General features: G+C 42.2%; 1 protein-coding gene across 2 annotated transcripts in view; it reads right to left on the bottom strand.

The window, feature by feature from the left end:
- Positions 1 to 1,965: 1,965 nt before the first annotated feature.
- The window catches only part of cntn1a (contactin 1a), a 121,191-nt gene continuing 101,964 nt past the window's right edge, over positions 1,966 to 21,192 (bottom strand). For both annotated transcript variants that reach the window (XM_080437566.1, XM_080437567.1), the window contains exons 16-24: positions 17,163 to 17,324; positions 16,093 to 16,242; positions 13,952 to 14,022; positions 11,679 to 11,913; positions 9,626 to 9,729; positions 8,199 to 8,394; positions 7,288 to 7,400; positions 6,968 to 7,124; positions 1,966 to 4,473 (exon numbers count right to left, since the gene is read on the bottom strand). In XM_080437566.1, coding sequence (XP_080293692.1) covers positions 4,397 to 4,473; positions 6,968 to 7,124; positions 7,288 to 7,400; positions 8,199 to 8,394; positions 9,626 to 9,729; positions 11,679 to 11,913; positions 13,952 to 14,022; positions 16,093 to 16,242; positions 17,163 to 17,324 — 1,265 coding nt within the window. In that variant the 3' untranslated portion in view covers positions 1,966 to 4,396. The remainder of the gene's footprint in view (positions 4,474 to 6,967; positions 7,125 to 7,287; positions 7,401 to 8,198; positions 8,395 to 9,625; positions 9,730 to 11,678; positions 11,914 to 13,951; positions 14,023 to 16,092; positions 16,243 to 17,162; positions 17,325 to 21,192) is intronic.

Genomic DNA, 21,192 nt, shown 5'->3' with positions numbered 1-21,192 from the left:
TTGCATCATGGTTTCCCAAAAATAAATCCATTATTTGGGAGGCCTTGTAGACGGCAAATTTGATAATGGACAGTAGTGTTCATAAATCATAAATGATGCTCTAGTCTCTGTCATTTGATACTTGGGAGCTGAAACACAGCTATGAATATTTTAGAACTATGGGCTTCCAAAATATGAAGTTACTGTTCTGTTGAAGATTTTTGAATGCCTAAACAAAGTAATTCAATGTTACTATGATGATGGCTGAGCTATTTTTGGGTGATGGCTAGCCGGAACAGGCCCAGAACACGCTCTGGTTCTGATCCATATGACAATGATCTATAAGGTCAAAGATGTCCTGTAGCATGAGATGCTGAACCCTACAGTAGGCTACAGTATATACAGTACCATTATCCCCAAGCAGCACCGGGCAGGAGTTAAAAATGGCAAAACACAAAAGTATACTGCATCCATGAGGCGAGCTTTCCTTAATGTGAAAATCTATTTAAATCCAAGGTGGGGAAACCTCGCCATCAGCAATTCTTGAGCCAGACACCTCAGACCCCCAGCAGTCTCAATTCCACTGGAAGAGCGCTCTGAATTCGATAGCCCATTTTTAGAGCATTTGACCACATCTATTTCTGGCACATGAACTGCTTTGCATTTAAAAAAAATTAATTACAGTGTAACTGAGTGTTTGAAACATTCTGCGGTGCGGTCCAACAGGGGTGGACTCTGATGAAGATGCCTCCAGCATCGAAACGTTAGTCCTCTGTCATGATATAGCGCCTAAATAAAAAAGGCATTTAATATGTCTGTGATGCTCCAGTGCTTCATTCTTTCATTCGGGTGGATGCATTGTATGAGACTATTACTGTATGTTTTGAATTGCCCTTAAAGGGATAGTCACCCCTAAAATGACCGGTAGCGGTTCCGTATGGAGACACAAAGGAGACTCTTGTCTCCATTCGGAACTGCTGCCGGTCATCAAATTATTGGCTTAGGAATGCGACGAAAACAAAAGTACATATGGAACCAATTTTGTTTTGTTTTTGTCGCATTCCTAAGCCAATAATTTGATGACCAGCGGACCGGTAGGCAGCGGTTCCGGTAGGAGAGACAAAGGAGACTCTTTGTGTCTCCTACCGGATTATAATAATAATAATAATAATAATACATCATTATATAACGCTTTTCTTAGTACCCAAAGTCGCTTTACAAAACAAATCAAAATAAACAACTTTATTAGGAGCGAAAAAGTTAAAAGGCTAAAAACATTAAGCTAAGACTAAAAAGCAGAAAGGGAGATTTGTTTTGGGAGATTATTCGCTTAGGAATGCGACAAAAACAAAAAAAATCCCATGAATTAAAGTCTCCATGGGGTGATTAATCGGTAGAAAAAATGTCATTTTGGGGGTGAACTACCCGTTTAAGATTCATGGCAACACCTGAGCACCATGGCAACCACAGTCATTGACCACTACCTTTGAATCTGAATTACATTATCACTAACTGTACCTTGGGACTTACACGCAGATGTACTCTTGAAATTACACTTACTGTAGTACATAACATTTGGATTTTCTCATTTCTCCCCCTCCAGGTTTCTTCATAATGCGGCCACGAGACTTGCTTCTAAAGTTCATTCAGGTGTACCATAAAAATGTATCTCTTAGGCCTACTCATTCCTGCAACACACACATATTCATGCATAGTATTATCACAATAAACTCAGAACACTTGCTTGGCAATTCTCACCTGGAATATGTTAATACTTTTCTTCTCAGAATTTCCATTGATTAACAGTCTAAAACCTTGATTGAAGGATCTAAAAGCGTCTTCATTCTTTGATTATCGATTACAGGATATTTTCCCCCCAGCAAGTTTATAAAAAAAGAAGGACAATAGACGAGCTCAATAGTTAACTACACTTTTATTGTTCCTTTTAAGTCCAGCCAATGAGAGAGTCCAGTTTCATCCCTCTCAACATGTGCTGTTCATTTTCAGTGAACCACTGAACATCTGCAAACAGCCAAACACGCTGCACCAACACCATGTGATGTCGTCATACCCCGACCATCATAATGCATGAGACTGTGGGACTAGATCCGAGCTTGGATGAGTGACATCCCTTTAGTCAGTCTATGGGTTTCCAAAAACTCCATATATGAGTTGACTGGCTTAATAAAGCAGCTAATGCACATATTAAGAGATATATCTACATCGTCTCAGTCTCTGCCATAAAGGGATGTCACTGCAGGAATGTAATGTAGTTCAAAAGGAAGCTGAGAGGCTGGTATGAGTCGATTGCAAAGATATGGAGCGTTACAGAACCATTTTTTTGTCTCCAATGTCATGCATGTTAGAATGTAACGTAGTGCCATCACTTCCTCCAAATGATCGAAGTTCAAGGCATTCATGCTTTTGGCAACTCTTCCGATGATTTGTCGCATGATGGGAAACTGGGAAAGCACTTTGTGGTGGATGTTTGATATAATCACAATGTAGAAGCATGGCTAGCATCAGTCACACAAAATATGAAATCTATATTCAGAGCAATCCAAAACGCAGCATTGTTTTTTTCCACTTTGGAAAGGGGGGGGTGATAAACCTCTAAAACTGTGGGTCATGACATACAAATATATTAATAAACACAAACAAAAACAACATCAATTGATAATGGTTTTATATATCTGATCACATGAAACTCTCGTGTTAATAAAAAGACAAAGAACTAAAAATATAGGGCTGTTGGAACAACAGTATGAGCTTTGGATGGGTTCTCTTACAGTTTACACGGATGGCTTTGCTTCTCTATCTCCTGTTTTGCACATACTGTATACCAGTTTATGAAAAAACGATACATTGTATATTCATGTTATAGGAGCTAGGCAAGTTGTGTTAATAGAAAACATTACGTAGCCATTGATGCGCACAGACACTGCACAGTTACAGAGTGTTATGAGCATCGCAACTGTTCACTGAACTGTTAATAGAGACACTGCACTGTAGAAGATAGATGAAAAACAAAAAACTAAACAAAAAAACTAATGCTTACAGTAAATGAAATGCCGACATTCTTTACAAAGCACCAGCTGGTATAACTGAGGCCCTAATTGATACAGTCAAAACAAAAGTATATTAAAATTGAAGTAAAATTCTAGCACGGCATATTTTCCCGATCTCCGAGACAAATATTATGACCTTGATTAACACAACACTGAAACAAACGCTGAGGTTGTAGTCATGATCATCATCTGCACAACAGAAATGTAACCACTTCACTGTGGCAATTCAATGCAAATAATCAGTCACACCGTTTACTGTATTTTTGTTCTGCGTTCAAAACTATATGTCGGGTATACTTACGAGCTCATTTCCTGTTTTCATTTTGCCATACATTCAACTTTACAAATGTGGATATGGGTGCGGAAAATTATCTCACCATTCTGCCTTTTCACTTTTGTTCACGGAACCATTTGAAATTATAATTCCAGATAACAAGGTCTGCATGCACACACTTATAGTGGTATTCTGTCAATCAAGCGCATGTTATGATTTGGAAATAAGCTTTGTCTGCATGTAAAATCTATCTCTTACTAAATAAGTTAAAATGACAATTGTATATTAGATAGCAAAACCATATAAATTATTGCATATTATATTATATTAGCATGACATACAGTACATTACTCTTTTGTCTACAATGCTCACTAATAAAACTGAGTGTCTGCAGAGATTTGCTTTGACTGTATCTCTAAAACGGAGTGTGCTTCATTTTGAGAGAGAAAAAAAAGGAATAAAAAGCCACTGAAATGCTAAATAAAGACAAACACGTAAAAATTTCATAAACTCATATACGCTTATCCTTCACAACTATACATCTGTTATAGCTTATACTATGGAATGCAATGTACTGTAAGATAGATTATCCAAAACATCATACATCAAATGAAACCGACACTTCCCCAACACGTCTGCATCCACAGGAGAGGTTTGCTTCTTGATATAAGAAACCCTGACCAGCAGACCGGGACCACAGTGTGCACCGCGATGCACACACTCACACTCTTTTGTCCGTTTTTTTAAGAACAAGATGTTGTGAAAGATAAGAGTAAACGTTTACATAAGGCATATCGAACAAGTTGACAGAACTCCTCCATCACTCTTCCGAGAGATGTTTTTGTAGATATTCTAAATAAGGGATATCTTTGTCCGTTTTCCAATTTCTTTTTTTTGTTCTTTGACTGCTGTTCCCCCCACAACACATATTCCACAGCTTGGGGGTTGGTTTTGGAATACGGTGTGTTTTTCCGGTTGCAGGGTCGTGGGACCAACGACAGATCGTGGAAAGAGTGCGAGTCCTCAAAGGCGTCAACCTTCCAGAGTCTCCCCGATACAGATGACGCCACTACATTCAGAGGTCCAGGCAGAGGAGAGCCACCAGGAACAGGCAGAGCAGGCTGTGTGACGCCACGGTCATAACGCCATTACCTGGTCAGAGACACAAAACATACAAACGGTTCTAGTTAATATAGCGTCACAATCATTTGAACCACTTTAACCATATTTTATACTTTGGCTATTCAAAAATAGCAGAGCTTGTACATCTGCTATTTTTGAAAAATCCCTGGCGTAAAATATGTTTGAGATGGGGGGATGCGCATCCAAATACACATAATTTTGGGGGTCCTTGACATGAAAAAGTTTGAGAAACACTGCTCTACACATGCACTGTTGCTGTCGTAATTTCACCCTCCCCTGTTGTGACTGAATTTCTCTCTGACTATCCCATCCCCCTCCCTCTCTACCTCTCTCCCTCTTTTCCTCCTTGCTGCATTGGGTCACACAGCTGGTGGAGCCCTATGTTGTGATCGCTGTGTGTGTGTGTGTGTGTGTGTGTGTGTGTGTGTGTGTGTGTGTGTGTGTGTGTGTGTGTGTGTGTGTGTGTGTGTGTGTGTGTGTGTGTGTGTGTGTGTGTGTGTGTGTGTGTGTGTGTCGCTGTGAGGAGTTGATCTACTCCAAAAAGCTCTGCATCCATGAAAGAAGAAATAGCGTAGCTTCCCTCTGTAATTGAGAAGGCTTTCAGACACTTAGCTAAATTAATTATAACTTATAAGTTACCGGTATCTGGATAACTGGCTGAAAACTTTTTCTTACATTACTGGGAGAATTGCTTCATCCTTTTACAGTACATTGGGCTACAGTGACATGCATAGCTTGTGGATCTGCTACTTTTGGGGTATTGGGGTTTCATTTACGAAAAAGCACAAAAGTTAAATATGGAGATAAAGATGTTTCTGCCCGACAGCAACGATGTTGAACGATGCCTACACATCACCAGTGGTGTGCTAACGTGAGTTATGCGTGCTAGTTATGATAATGAGCATGAGCTGAGCTGTGATTGAAATAATACCATAATTTGTTATAATTTTGTGCTATCATTCAATAAAAATTTCAACCACGTTTTGATTAATGTGAACCAATCTGACAGTCCAAATCGTTCGCTGATTTAACAACTGAAACCCTATATAATTAGTTGTAAGTAATTTTTTGTGAAATTGTGAAAATCTATAACCTCACAGTGTGTTGCGTTGTGACACATTGTGAGTTTGTAGATTTGCTATTTTTTCGCCGAATGTTGACCTATTTTCACGAAAGGTTCGGCCTATCATGACATGCCCAGAACAGGAACGCCGGGGTTCATGTGGTTAAGGATGCGCAACAGACAGTGAACTTAATTAAAACTAAAAATATAAGATCCCTCGACTTGGACCACCACTGCAATCCATCAAACATGAAGCCCATATCTGGGTGTGAGGTGCAATGATATTATACCCCATCTGTGTGGAGAACACCTTAAAACGGCCCTCCATCTGTCAATGCCACGGCACTTGAAACCCCCCCAGCAGCTTAAATTCCCGGGCCTGCAAAAAATCAAGCTGTCAGGTGGGTCTGGCCCAAACGATAAGGGATAAGGATACCTCACGGGGGGGGGGGGGGGGGTTCCCTAACTCATCAAGATCAATTACAGAGGCTTAAGACCACTCTCTAGCCAGCGAGACCGCCAGTCGGCCCAATGGCCAGTAAAGGGATAAAGCCAGTGGGCCATCACTAGTTTTAGTCATGGGCTAGAGAAGCCCCCCTCCCCCCCCCCCCCAGCTCTCCAATCTAAGCTATGAAACATCAAGTGACAGCTCTGCTCTGGCCCATAAGAACCCCCTGACAGAGACAAATGACTCCCATCGTCATCTTTAAACCTGGTATAATCCCCCCCGAGTGAATGACAGAATGTCATATCAGCTTCATGGCTATAGGATGTTGTGACCAGTTCAGTTCTGGCTTCGTGAATTGTTTTGGTGTCAATGATGTGAAACCAAAATGATCACGAATGCATTATGTATGGAATAAACAGGACACACTATTACAGGATTTCCTGTCTGTCACTAATTTACACCTCACTCTTACTACACGTCTCAACATAATATGACAGTTTTATAGTATAGTATAGAATAGTAAAGCAACACTGAACACAGTATAATAATCTACAGTTTACCACTGAAAATATAACACCACATGTAGAATCGAGTGACATTTTTGTGAAAACAAGTGGAGAAATTAGGCTTATTATATTGCTACTGTAGTCAAGAAAATTCTTGAATCAAGCTGAGTTGCATTTAAAACAAGTGAAGTGAACTCATCTCGTCCTATTGCCAGACTTTTCACTTAATTGGTGTCACAACAAATAAGAGATAGGAGGAAGATTAACCACATGAAACCTAGCATTATTTTATACTGAAATCGTGAAAAGTTGTGCAAATCTTTGGATATACATATATTTTTAAAGCGATTTCTTTTTACTCAAATCTTTGCTTCTGGGGGTCCCTGGAACAAAATATTTTTGAGATGGGGGTCCGTGGCCAAATACATAATTTTTGCAGGTTGCTTCCATAGATATATAAGTGACAAGTGGTGCATCATATCTGACCTGTGATGTGTATTTGTGCCACTGCACCGTCGCCTCCCTCGCTGTGCGCCCGGATCTCCACCACGTAGTTTCCGTCTGTGGGCATGGGGAGGTCTATGGACCTCCTGCTGGTCGTGTACAGCATTCCTGTGCTCTTCCCCTTCTCCCTGTAGAGGACCTGCGCGCGCGCACACGCGCACACGCACACACACACACACACACACACACACACACACACACACACACACACACACACACACACACACTTGTTATCATTCATGTGAGGACTCTCCAGGGGTTGATAATGAAGTCAGAGGGTAAATGCTATGAACTATACCCACCTTATAGCCATCTATTGTTGACTCGTTAGCCATGGATTCCACATGTTCCCAGGCGATATTTACAGACTGACCCTTTAACTTTTTGCCTATTATTTTGGGGGGCCGACTTGGAGCTGTTGGAGAGAGGAAAAAAAGTTGCAATGAAGTACAATTTCACATTTTCAATTCAGTTCAATTCAATCCATTTTCAACTTCCATATATAACCGCCTAGCGCACCTCTATGTTTCTATGCATTTATCCTGATTTATATTTAGTTTAGTGCTTTAGATCTACAAGCTCACAACAACAAGGGTTGTGAGCTTGTAGATCTGCTAATTTTGGTGCGAGACACGACAGGCAACCAAGTATAGCGCAAGGTTCATGGTCAGAAGCCCCCTTCTTTCCATTTGCCCTCTCATTTCAGATGGTGTGCTGCATTGGTTCTCAAAGTGGGGTCCGGGGACCCCCGAAGTCCTTGAGGGGGTTCCAGGGGGTCCCCAGATGAATGATGGATATTTAGGATTAGGAACCAAATGGACCCTTGTGTGGTTGTAACTCTGAGAGTGTACAAATGGAACCAAATGGACCCGAAAGGGTCCATTTGGTTCCATTTGTACACTCTCAGAGTTATGGTGGTCCGTGGTCAAATACAGGGGTTCTCAAAGTGAAGTCCAGGGACCCCCATGGCCCTATATATATATATCAGCTATTTTCAAAACATCTTGACATTCTTTGAAAATGTCTGAATATTTTTGAAAATGTTCACACCACAAATCTTGTATGGGGGGTCCTTGGCACAAAATCTTTTCAGATGGGGGTCCGCGGCCAAATTCACATTAATTTAGGGGTCCTTGACATGAAAAAGTTTGAGAACCACTGGTGTACCGTGTTATCTGCACACACACACAAAGCCACTTTGAAGGTGACGTACGGGCTTTCTTGGTGTAGACCTGGAGGAGGTGCTGGCTGGGTGGCCCATAGCCGGCTGCGTTGTAGGCCCGGACCTCAATGAGGTAGATGGAGTCGGCCTTCAAGCCCTCCAGTCTGGTGTGGTTGTCCTTTCCTGAGACCACCGTCCTCTGGGCTCCCGACTCGCTGTCCTCTTGTCCTTTTTTCCAGCACTTTACCTGGATGCACAGGTACAGTATATATAGTACAGTACACTGAGTCCAAACAGTCATCATGAATAACCTTCAACCTGAATCAGACAGTATGGACAAACCCTTCGTTATGACTTGCAAATGCAAATTGTACTGTGTGAACATTTAAAAACATATTTCTAAATATTATTTGACTGAGGCACGCACACGCACACACACACACACACACACACACACACACACACACACACACACACACACACACACACACACACACACACACACACAAAAGCACATACTGCAGTTCAAAATCTTTATTGCTAGACATTTTCATGCTCCCTTCACCCACACTGGATTTGTCTCCCACTCTTATAGCCATTTTAAGCTTTTTGGAACATGTCGCATGACAAAAGTGTCAAAAAAAAGAAGACCTTCTCAGACCGTTGCACATCTCAAGAAAATAACAGGTTGCGTAATATGATTGATTAGTATGATAAAATGCAGTCTGTTGCCAAGAGACTTTAGTTTCATTTTAAACAACAGACTAAACAAGCTCACTGCGCAGACATTAACCTAAAGCTTTAATCATGTTTAAGACAAGGTATAGTCACGCCACGGTCCATTTCACTAAACAAGTCAGCACACCAATTAGGTTTGTTTTCTCAAAGCTTACAAAGGTAATACATTACATAGTGCGAAACAGCATAACTGCCTTTAAATGTTTACTAGTCAGCCACACAATCCCCTTAATCAGACACTCAATCCTGCTGTATTGTCCTGGCAGACAGAAAGATTACCACTTCCCTGACAAAGTCTGACAATTTTGTTTCAACATTGAAAGCAGTGTCCAAACAAAGTGAATGGATACACTTTGTGTGTGGAAAAAATATGGTTTCCCAATGTATGTTCTATAATATCAAATAATATTATATAAACATATTAAGCACATATATCTCAAAGAAAGGGCATTTAAATTGCACTTCACTATTGCATTATTTAGTCATGGGGTGGCTCTTACAATTATATTTTTCCCAATGTACAGTAATTATAACATGCAATTAATTATGAGGTTAATTTAGATTAACTAACTAACAAATATGTTTATATGGTTTGGCAGTCCTAAACTGTAAATATATAATACATGGCATTGGCAAATTATACATAATGCACTAACAGAAACAGGTCAATCGCTTTGTATCTGTATCCTTTTTCTTTGTTGCTTTACAGACCAAACACACCACGGTAACTCTGGACTGACCTGGTATCCGTCTATGTTGGTCTGAGGGACGGGCAGCCACCATACGATGGCCTCCGTGGCAGAGAGAGCTCTGCCCTCTACGATGGCGGGGCCTTCGTCGGGAACTGGAGACAAGACATGGAAGAAATACAAATAAAAACCTCTTCACGCTTGCTTTTAGTTGATTTTTAAATCTCTGTGTTGTTATTCATGTCCTCAATGTTTTGCCTGATTCACTGCCTTTTTGCTTTTATTTGAATGTTGTTTTATGCTTTTGCTTTTCTTTTTGCTTTATTGTTAAATTAGTTGTACTTTTTCTGTAATTGTATTCTTGCTCTGTAAAGCACTTTGAGCTGCATTTCATGTCATGAAAGGTGCTATACAAATAAAGTTGATTATCATTATTTTGTACAGCAGCTCAAAGAGCTTTCTTTACAAGCAGCGCTCAAAACACACAATTCTCACTAACGGCAAACAAGTATATTTACCATAGAAGTCAGACTGAGACAACTGTTATTGAAGACATACCCCTCAGAGGGTATTGTCGGATATATCAACGCAGTCTTACATTTACAGTAAATGTGTGAATACGTAATGCCATCAGGATGTACAGCATACACTCTAATGGATCCATTAGAGGTCGGACTGTGAAGTAAACCGACACAGTGCTTGTTCTTTGGTTTATGCCTACGGTACATGTTTATAGATGCTGCTAATGCACTAATTCAGTGCTGCTCACACATTCTCATTAATGTACATTCGTCACCGAGTGGAAATAGTGCAGTGATAGAAAGCCCTCTCTCTCTCTGCCCACGTTTCTTTGTTTGTTCGGCCAGCAGACATGTTTCGCCATGCCATTTATTGGCCTGTGGCACACTTCAGGTGTAGAGCATCCGTTCCAAGAACCTGTCCTCAGATGTTTAACCTCCATACTGGGCACAGCCCCAACAAGCCCATCATACACAGTGTCACGTGGGTTGCACACACCCAACCACAAGCAACACAGCCATACAGCCACACATGCACAGTAGACATGCACGCACATAAAGTGCATAATACTGTATGTGCATGCACATACACCCCTATTTGCAAAGAGACATGGCGACCTAGACAGCTAGCTCACGCGCTGCGCCTGTTTAGTTTTTTTTGCCCCGTGGTTATCTCCGCTGTCTGTCAGTGGAAGTTAATAAGTGGGCTAAATGCTCTGCATCCTTGGGCAAATTATCAGCTTTCTGGTTCATGCTACATAGATCATGATAATCCCCTTCCAGCTGAAGGCAGGGGGAGGAGGGGAGGGGTAGAGGGGAAGATGGGTTTGCATTCAGGGGGTATTAAAATTCCTCGCATTTATAGAGGAGAATTGCTATTGAGTGGATGCTACTCTGCAGCACACCAGCATTGGTAAGTGACCTGACACTGACAGATGGAATAGCAGAGTGTTGGCATATTGAAGGATCCCTCAATGTCTCTCACTCTCTCTTATCCCATCCGGGAACACATCTGTGTCATTTTAGATTTTTAGCCACAACCATTATTTTATTATTCTAAAATAGCAGATATACAAGCCTGTAGATCTGCTATTCTTTTAAAAAATATGTGCAAATCTTTGAATACATATATTTTTTAAAGCAATTTATTTTTAACTCAAATCTTTGCTTCTGGGGGTTCTACAAATGTCTTCTTAAACACTGAAAGCAGAGGCATAGCGCCCAGTTGAACAACTGTAAGTGATCACACGCTAATGCATTAAGTTAATACGTAATGTGTCTCAGATGTACAATAAATGTTTTTTAATTGCTTTTAATTGGCATTATTTAGAAGAGTAATTGTCCCCCCGCACGCTACAGCTTGCTCACTTCCAAAGTTGAAACTCCATTACGGTTTATTACTGTTCAACATACATATATTACAAAACAACATTTTCAGGTGTCCAAAAGGTGTTTTTTTTCTGTGTGCTTAATTTGTTTAATTTAGTCAAGATGATCGTTCTACTTACGTGATTTTTTTCTACGACAAATAACACGCATACATGATTCAGAGATGATCGTATGGTGTGGGGGTCAGTAGTACTTACTGTCCTGTGAAGAGTAGATTAAGGCTGGTAGGCTGTAGGGTCCCTCTCCTCTGTCGTTGTAAGCCTTCACTTTAACCTCGAACTCTGTCAGGGGGGGAATGTTGGGATCCTTGTGGACATATCGTCTCGCCTGGGGATCAGCCACCGTGACCTTTCTCCACTCGAAGCCATCGTGGGGTTTGAAGGCCAAGATGTAACCGAAGTTGCCCCCATAGTAGTACTGTGGCTGCACAGGCTAATGACACCGGGAACCATCAAAGCGATTAGCAAAAAAAAGTACAGTAGGGCTCATTACCACAGTCAGTCGTTTTTACATAGACTGAAGCGTGACTCTACTGCCGAACGTTATTTAAAGGGATAGTTCACCCCCAAAAGGTATTTTTTTCTATTGCTTAGTCACCCCATGGACACTTGAATTCATGGATATTTCTTTGTTTTTGTCATTCCCAAGCTAATAATTTGATGACCGGCAGCGGTTCCGGTAGGAGACACAAAGAGTCTCCTTTGTATCTCCTACCGGAACCGCTGCCAACCGGTCCGCTGGTCATCAAATTATTGTCTTAGGAATGCGACAAAAACAAAAATATATCCATGAATTCAAGTCTCCAGCATGGGGTGACTAATCGATTTTTTTTGTTGGTGAACTATCCCTTTAACTTAACCACATGAACCCTAGCGTTCCTATTCTGGGCATAATAGGTGAACATTGGTCAAAAATAGGTGAATGTTGTGAAATATGATCTGCAAGCTCAAAAATTGCGTTGGGAGCTTGTAGATCTGCATTTTTGTTTTGCGCCATCTGAAATACAAGTACAGTATATAGGGTTTAAGTGGTTAAAACGTTATGACACTTGACTGACTCGGTTGGCACCGTCTCTGTCTCTCTATTTTATTGTGTGTCATCTTCTCCTGTGCAGACTACTGTGATCTCACAGTCACACCATTATGTCCAGTGAGACGTGCCTGCGTCAGGCACCGCCAACCTCTAAAACGCATGGCCTCATCTTCCAGCTGCTAAGGAATTGAGCTGCGGGGGGAGCCTCTGCCAAGCCCAAAGAGGCTATTTGACCATGAGAGCTATGGCAATCCATAAAGGGGCGTAGCGGGCAGATGGAGGATAACAGCTCAGTTCGATCACTGTTTTGACTGTGTTATGGCTGTAGGGTGAGAGATTATCCACAGGCATGAAAGCTCTTACAGCTGTTTGTGTGTGTGTTTATTTCTCAGTTGTCATGGACGCTCTGCGGTGTGATGGGTTTGAGTTGTCCGTGAGGAAAATGATTTGCCATTACAGTAGCTTTAGTTGCTGCCGTGTTACAGCGTGGTGTTTAAAAAGTGACTAGACTAGACACCTGCATTTCTGCACGGTGATGATCGTCATTGTTTTCATAATTTGATTTACTTAAAACCTCGGGAAACACAGTAACACACTAAGAGCAAATCCTCATTTTCAGGTTTCAGGTAGGTAATGCAAAGGACACAATTGAAATCAAATACAATTAAAAAGAAGAATACATAGATATATAAATTACAACAAAAGAAAAATGGCTATATCAAATATAGCACAATTAGTATAACAGCAGTAAAGATACAAATAAAAGTACAGGAAATGACAATGCGACAAGTAAATAGATTAATAAAAAACTATAAGAACAGTAAGAATAAAAACACTAAAAAGTTAAAAGCAATGATAAAATGTACAATTGACTTGAAATTGAGTATCAAAGAAGTCAACAGTCCGGGTTTTCTTCCTAATCAAAATTTTATTTGAAATCAACGGGAAGTTGTTTTTTTTTAACACCGGGAAACAGTACTGGGTTTGGTGATGTTCTATATTGTCTGAATCATTTGTATAAGTTTGTTTACGGGCTAAAAGAATGACCGTACAATGGAAGTCAATGAGGAGCATATTTTGAAATATCCATTCTAATTACTGGAGCAATTATTTTAGATTTCTTGTCCACCTTTGGAGTTACATAATGGCAAGGTAACTATACAACCCTAACCTTTATAACCTTTACCAAAGTGGTCTTGCCCTTTAACCCCCTGGAAATATATAGTATAGGCATTTAACATTGTTGAAGTTTTGAAATGAGTTGACCTCAAAGACCTTGTCAGCTGAAAAGCAGGATATCGTCTCCTTCTTTTTGTCTGAGTGCTTTTAGATGGGGAGACATGTCTGGTCAACTAAGTTTGTGGCATTTCCCAACTCTGTCAGAAAGAGAGAGAGAGACAGACACAGGAGGAAAGTGGAAAAAGTGCCCCAGACCTACCGTCCAAGTGATGGTCAGCTCCCTGCCGGTGCCTCCACCCCCGCCGATGTCCGAGGGCGCCACCACAGGATCTACAATGAGACAGCAACGCCAGAGCTCAGAGCCCACATGTTGAGAGTCCATACAAACAACGCCAACCCACACAGGCCCATATACCCTGAACCCTGGCACCGACTACAGAAACATCCATCCCCTGCAAATACAATATCAATGTCCCGTGTCCCATGCCAAACGCAACACCTTAATGTCCATGTGGGAGGAGGGAGACGGAGTTGGGTCTCACTCCACCGAGATTCTAGCTGCTCGGTCTCCACTCTGGCCAGGATTATTGTTTTAAAAATGAGGTTACTGTAGGCCTGTGATTTCCATTTTATAATTGAAATTTCAGTGTACAATTTCACCAAAAGTGCTCATTTTGTCGAGGTTCATGTGGTGCATTTGGCACCGTGTGCTTGTGTCGTAGGACGTCTCTTATGGAATTTCTGCTGACTCAATCCCTCAGTAATAGTTTGTGTAAAAAGTAAAACAGGGATCGAATGAAATAATGACTAAATATTCAAATGGAAAACTGAATCGTAAGAAAACACGCAACCCTTCCTGCATTTGCACAAAGTTTCAGGTATGACTGAATTCTGTCAAAAAAGAAAAGAAAAAGAGTGCTACAGGGAAGATGTCTTTTTGTAGGCCAACCCGGAAGTTACCTCCACTATGACTTCAGATTGCTTTGGGGTAACTTAATCACTTAAGACCTATTTTCAACAACGTGCCAAATTGTTTTTACAAAATAAATAAATTTTTGCTTATAAAATAGGGGCGCCAGGGTTAATGTGGTTAAAGAGATAGTTCACCCAAAAAGGACATATTTTCTATCAATTACACACCCCATGAAGGCTTGAATTCATGGAGATTTCTTTGTTTTTATCGCATTCTTAAGCCAATAATTTGATGACCGGCGAAAAGATGTCTCCGGTAGGAGACCAAAAAATTGACACTTTGAGTCTCTTACCGGAGCTGCTTCAAAAACCGGATTTGGTCATCAAATTATGGGCTTGGGAATGCGACAAAAACAAAAAACTCTCCATGAATTCAAGGCTTCATGGGGTGTGCAATCGATAGAAAAAAAGTCATTTTGTGAGTGAACTATCCCTTTAAGAAAATAAAGGGAGGAAAAGGAAAGGATGTGGGTGGAGGTGTGAAAGAGTGGAGAGGAGAATAAACTTTCTTCCATAAACATTGTCTGACGACAGCAACTTGTCATGTATTTACAGTATATTAGCAGCAGCAACGGGCCATCATATTCCAAAGATGCAGGCGTGGAAATAAGAGGCTACAAAAGAAGCTTGTAGATCGGCTATTTTCGGGCAAAGAGGTTTGATGCAGAGGGGAAAAAGAGCAGACTAAGTACAGAGTGAAAGGTCAAGTTTACTACAGTAAGTGTCGAGGCTTTAGGTGGTTAAATGTCTGAATACACTTTAACATGAATCCAACATGACAGCGCTGTCAAACAAAGTCTATGAAGCTATATATTAAATCTATTAATAAAAAAGATTTAATCTGCAGCATCTCCTGCTTCATCTCTCTCTCAGCTAGGGGGGTCCTTGGCCTGAAAAACATTGAAGACCCCTGCATTATAGTCCCTTATGTGTCGTACACCAGGTACAAGTGACTTCTTTTTTCTCTTTCTTTGCTCTTCCTCATGGACCTACTTGCGGATTATACCAGTGTCAGTCTACTTTACAGAATGTGGATTATGCGGTCGAAACACACTGACATTTTGCACCTTAGTCCCATGTATAACGCACTGACTTTTGTCTTTTATTGTGCTTTTTTAACTAACGTCCATAAGTATATCATGCACAGTATACAGTACATTGCTGCTATGCTCACGCACCTTTTATATCTTATCTCAGGTACTAGTGTAAATATGTAGATAACAAGATAATAGTTTTTTTTTCTTTTTTTTTTTCTCTTGTTTGATCTCCTTTTCCACTTGCCCTCCCCCCTCTTCTTCCTCCCCTCCTTCTTTCTATGGAAATAACGTTACGATGGGAACTATGCACGAAAACGAATTTCACCCACTTTTTTGCTTCTGTAAACCTGTGATGTGACAATAAACCTGATTCTGATTCTGATGTCCTTACAATGATCCTTGGTGGTGACTTTAGGTGAGGGGCTGCTGGGGTCCCCTATGCCCAGGGTGTTGGTGGCGCTCACCCTGAACTCGTACTCTGTCCAGGGAATCAGATCCACCACAGTGGCTTCCTCTGCATTGCCTTCGACATCTGCAGGAGCTATACAGAGAAAAAGACACAGTTGTCGTTTTTACAGCGCCAAGGTTTCAGGGGAAATAGCACCGTGTGTTAAAAAAGTATACAGGACGAGTTGTAAGTGAGCAGAAAATGTCCACGAAACAACAATGAATTTTCTATTTCGGGGAGATAAAGTCCTGTATTCTGAGCGACTGTGGCGTCCCAAAATCACATTTGACCCATCTTTTCAAGAAACACCAGCCAACCCACGCACTGCAGGGTCTATCTCTGTGTCTGACTCACGTTATATATAGCACCAGCTGAGCAATAAGGTAGCGGAGGTTTATTTAACCCTTTAAGACCGGGAACGCGCCTGTGTCATTTTAGATTTCTTTGGCTATTCAAAAATAGCAGATATACAAGTTCATAGCGCGGCACAGAGTGCCACGCTATGAGCGTGTAGATCTGTAGATTTTTGAAAAATCTTGAAAATGTGTGCAAATCTTTGAATATATATATATTTTTAAGCCAACATTTGTAACTCAAATATTTGCTTCTGGGGATTCTACAAAATCCTAACATATAATCAGTAGTTCTCAAAAATGATATGTATTTGGCCGTGGACCCCCCATCTCAAAATATTGTGTTCCAGACCCCCCCCCCCCCCCCCAGAAGTTGTAACAGAGTTAAAAATGTTCGCTTAAAAAAATATATATATATCACGAATTTTCACGATTAAAAAAAAATAGCAGATCTACAAGCTCATAACACGGCACCGAGTGCAGCGCTATGAGCTTGTAGATCTGCTATTTGTTGTATATGTCTATATATAGCTTGTATAAATCTGCTCTTTTTGAATAGCCAAAGAAATAAATAAAAAATGACACCGATGCGTTCCCTGTCTTAATGGGTTAAGGTAGCGGAGGTTTATTTAAGCAGCCCAGTGGACCGGAGCGACTCACATGTCGTGGCTTCCTTCCACACCTCCTTTGAGAAGGAGTCCCTGCACTGGATGCTGTATTTGGAGATGGGGCTGTGGTTGTCTGCGCCACGACTCCACTGCAACCTCACCTTCTTCTCGCGTATCTCGTCCACCCGCACTCCCCCCGGGGGGCCCGGGGGCCCTATAGGGAGGAAAAAGGAAAAGGAAAGGATGTGGGGGTAGAGGTGTGAAGGAGTGGAGAGGAGGATAAACCGTCAGTGGGGACACGTTTCTTCCATAAACATTGTCTGACGACAGCAACTTCGTCATGTACCGCATGTATTAGCAGTAGCAACGGGCCGTCATATTCCAATGACGCAGGCGTGGAAATAAGTGGCTACAAAAGAAGCTAACTTCCATTTCATGCTCAGAGGAAAAGTCTTTGTAAAACCCCTCAACTCTTAATCACATAGTTGACCCCAGTGCTCTATAGGTCTTCTCCTTTTTTCCCCCAGCAAAACCAAATCTCTTCGCCGAAAACCGATCTACAAGCTCACCACACATTGCAAGCTTGCAAGCTATTTTTGCGGAATGTTTGCCCCTGAATTAGGACGCTAGGGTTCATGTGGTTAAACCCACTTTATGCCTCAAACACCAATCCTCCCACCCCAAAAATGACAGCTACTGTACAGTATGTGATGCATATCAAACACAGCACTTCAAACCTCTGTAGGTTTTGCACTTCAAACTCCCCTCTTTAAAAGACATCAGCTGAGATTGATGGATTAAGGCATTAGAGCCTGGGGCCCATTGACATACTAGTATATTAACTGAGCCTGAGGCGTGCAGCTTTTTTTTTTTTTTTTTAATCTGGTGTTTTCCTTGGGTGCTCTGCTCTTCTCACTTCTTCTTCTGGAGTAAAACGATGGCCTAATAGAAAACCCAGACTTGTGTCGGGGGGTCAGCCGTCCAAACCCACAGCCCCCAGAAATCAGCCCAAGGATTTCCTTTTTTTGCATTTCTGTCACAGAATACAAATCTGAAGAACTAAGGCGATTAGACATAGAGCCGGAGGGGCCCTTAAGCCTCCACGCCGCTTCCCTGAAGAGAAGTTGTAGCAGTAGTGAAGCAGACTAAGGACTTTTTTTCTGAGAAAACCGTCACTGTGACGGATGAGGTACTGTACAGATGTTCTATGTATCTGTGTGGACAGAAACGCTATACGCTGTGCCTGTGGGCTTAAAAATAGACAGACCGCGCGGCCCGTCGGAGTCAGTGAGACGAGCACGACTGTCAGCGCAAGCCGACAGTCTTTTTTTTGGTGAATGGCATCTTGACAAAGCACGATTCGCAAATCAAATCAAAATCTCGTGAATAAATATTGGTGCCATTGACAGACACAGGGAGAGATCACAGGGTATGACTCAACCCTGCACTGGTTCCAGACCTGTAACAGTACACTACCATAACACACGCCCCGGCATATGAAAACAGCTCTCCGCCCTATCTCAAATCCCCTTACTAATAATAAGCTACAGGTGCAGAGGCGTGTTTTTTGGCCGCGCCGATCTCACGTATCAGATTCACTTCCTCATCTGCCTGTTGATAAATGGCTGTCTTTCATCTCTCCCCTCTTTCCGTTCCCGACTGTTGGCAGTTGGCACTCCATTAGGAGTGGCCCCTGGGGGGGCGGGGGGGGGGGGGGCACCGTGTTTTGGTTCCACTCTGGGAAAACGTCACGGCGCAGCCACGGCGGCAGCGTGTTCACCTGGCCCGTCTGTCAACGCCTGGTCTGAAAGCGACAGCGGTCGCCGTGGCGACGAGGGAGGGCGGCATCGCAAACCCAGGGCACCACAGGGATCACCGCCGACCGGATCACCAACTCTTAGAGCTCTTAGTTTTGCTGTCTGAAGAGGCCCTTTGTCCGCTAACACTGGGCTACTTTCAGGGCCCGGAGGGAGAGAGGGTTAAGTCAGGCACTCACTCATCAGGATGTGTGGAGGGTGAAAACAGTAGGAGCATGATGAATCATCCAGGAAGTACATAATATAACAAGCGCACGGTGGAAGGCCCTTAGAGTGTGTTGCCGGTGTTGGGTTCGTACTTGTCGACATCCGCACGCGCGGTCGGGGGGGAAACAAGTAGCGCAATCAATGGCATGCCACGTCAAACAGCTGTGGTGAAAGATGGGAGATCTCTGGAGGTATTCCAGCCTGCTTGCATTGTCACTGCAGCCAACACATTTCTGGTATTGAGTAATGTGAAAATGATAGCCGCAGTGTTCCCACAGGGTTTAGTCTTATCTAATCTGACACAATATGTTACTCATGCTCAGTCGTTACAATAACATCCCTTTATTAGTGTCAACGTGAAGTCTTTTCTTTCTACCATATTATTGACCCTATGACCAAGTGTCTAAATTCATGTTGGGTGTAAGAATGAGGCTTCATTTCTGATGAATGTCACAGAAACATAACTTCATTTCATCATACCCATGTCATTGTGGCGCATTATAATTCAGAAAACCCCAGGGCTAACTTGAGGGTGCCAAGGCACGGACCAAATGCTCCTTGTGAGTCACGAGGACCCGAGTTCGAAATCCGATGTTGATCAAGAGAATAGCAATGGCGTGGCCAACAATATATCTGTCCTGTCACCATTTTCCATTCCAAAGGATTTATCTTCCAGGTTGCTACTGTTACCAGGACGACATGCAATCTAAAAATAAAACTCATAGAGGCGTACCGTATATAGGCCCATATATACACTGTGTGTGTGTGTGTGTGTGTGTGTGTGTGTGTGTGTGTGTGTGTGTGTGTGTGTGTGTGTGTGTGTGTGTGTGTGTGTGTGTGTGTGTGTGTGTGTGTGTGGGGGGGTGTGTGTGTATGTGTGTGTATGTGTGTGTACACAGACATAGATAGATAGATAGATAGATAGATAGATAGATAGATAGATAGATAGATAGATAGATAGATAGATAGATAGATAGATAGATAGATAGATAGATAGATAGATAGATGTATATTTAACCACTTAAACCCTCAATGCTACAGTATGTAAACTTGACCTTTGGCTCTGTACTTGGTCTGCTCTTTTTTCCCTCAACACAGAACCTCCTCGAAAAATAGCAGATCTACAAGCTCAGAACGCGTTGCAGTGCGATGAGTTGTGAGCTTGTAGATCTGCTATTTTCGGCAAATGTTCCCCCCAAAATTGGGACGCTAGGGTTCAAGTGGTTAATAAAAAAATAATAATAATAAGTTCTTATCACACAAAGACTTGGCGACCCCCCCTGTAGTCCTGTAGTCTGAGGACCCCCTAGGGCAGTGGTTCTCAAAGTGGATTTCAGGGACTCTCCGGGTTCCTTTAGGGGCGTCTAAATTGACCCTTACAAGTATGTAACTCTGACAGTGTACAAATGGAACCAAATGGACCTGTTAGGGTCCATTTGGTTCCATTTGTACACTGTCAGAGTTAAGGGGAGACCTTGAAATGTAAACGTTTGAGAACCATTGCCCTAGGGGTCCCGGACCCCCTGTTGAAGACCCCTGCTCTAGACCATTCCTGGGGGATGCTAGCAGCCAGTTGCTAATGTAATGTGTTAAGTTGAATGTGTGAGGCTGGCCGACATGTGCTTCCTCTGTGTCTGCATCTCCTGTGGTTGACCTAGCTGCAGGACACGAGGCATTTCCTTCCACAGCGTTTTTTTCCAGGGCTTTCTACTTTCTCCGCTCTCGCACGGAGCCTCTGGGTTGACAGATTAACCAGCGGCAAAAAGGCTATGGTCTGGTAACGCTGGCAAGATGTACTCCTCCGTCCTCCAGCACACACACGCACGCACAGTTAAACAGTTAAGTCCAAAGAGCGTACGAACGACGGAGCCAAATGGAACCGTATAAGGGTCCATTTGGCTACATTTTGTACGCTCTTTGGAGTTGGATAAACACCGATTTGACTGTGTATTGGAGAACATAACCTGTGTGCTTTACTTCTCTGTCTCTCTCTCTCACACACACACACACACACACACACACACACACACCCCCACACACACACACACACACACACAC

The sequence above is a fragment of the Gymnoscopelus braueri genome (genome assembly GCF_963280865.1).
Source record: "Gymnoscopelus braueri genome assembly, chromosome: 9".
NCBI lineage: Eukaryota > Metazoa > Chordata > Actinopteri > Myctophiformes > Myctophidae > Gymnoscopelus > Gymnoscopelus braueri.
The sequence above is the reverse complement of the archived record's forward strand: the minus strand, read 5'-3'. Positions and strand labels throughout refer to the sequence as shown.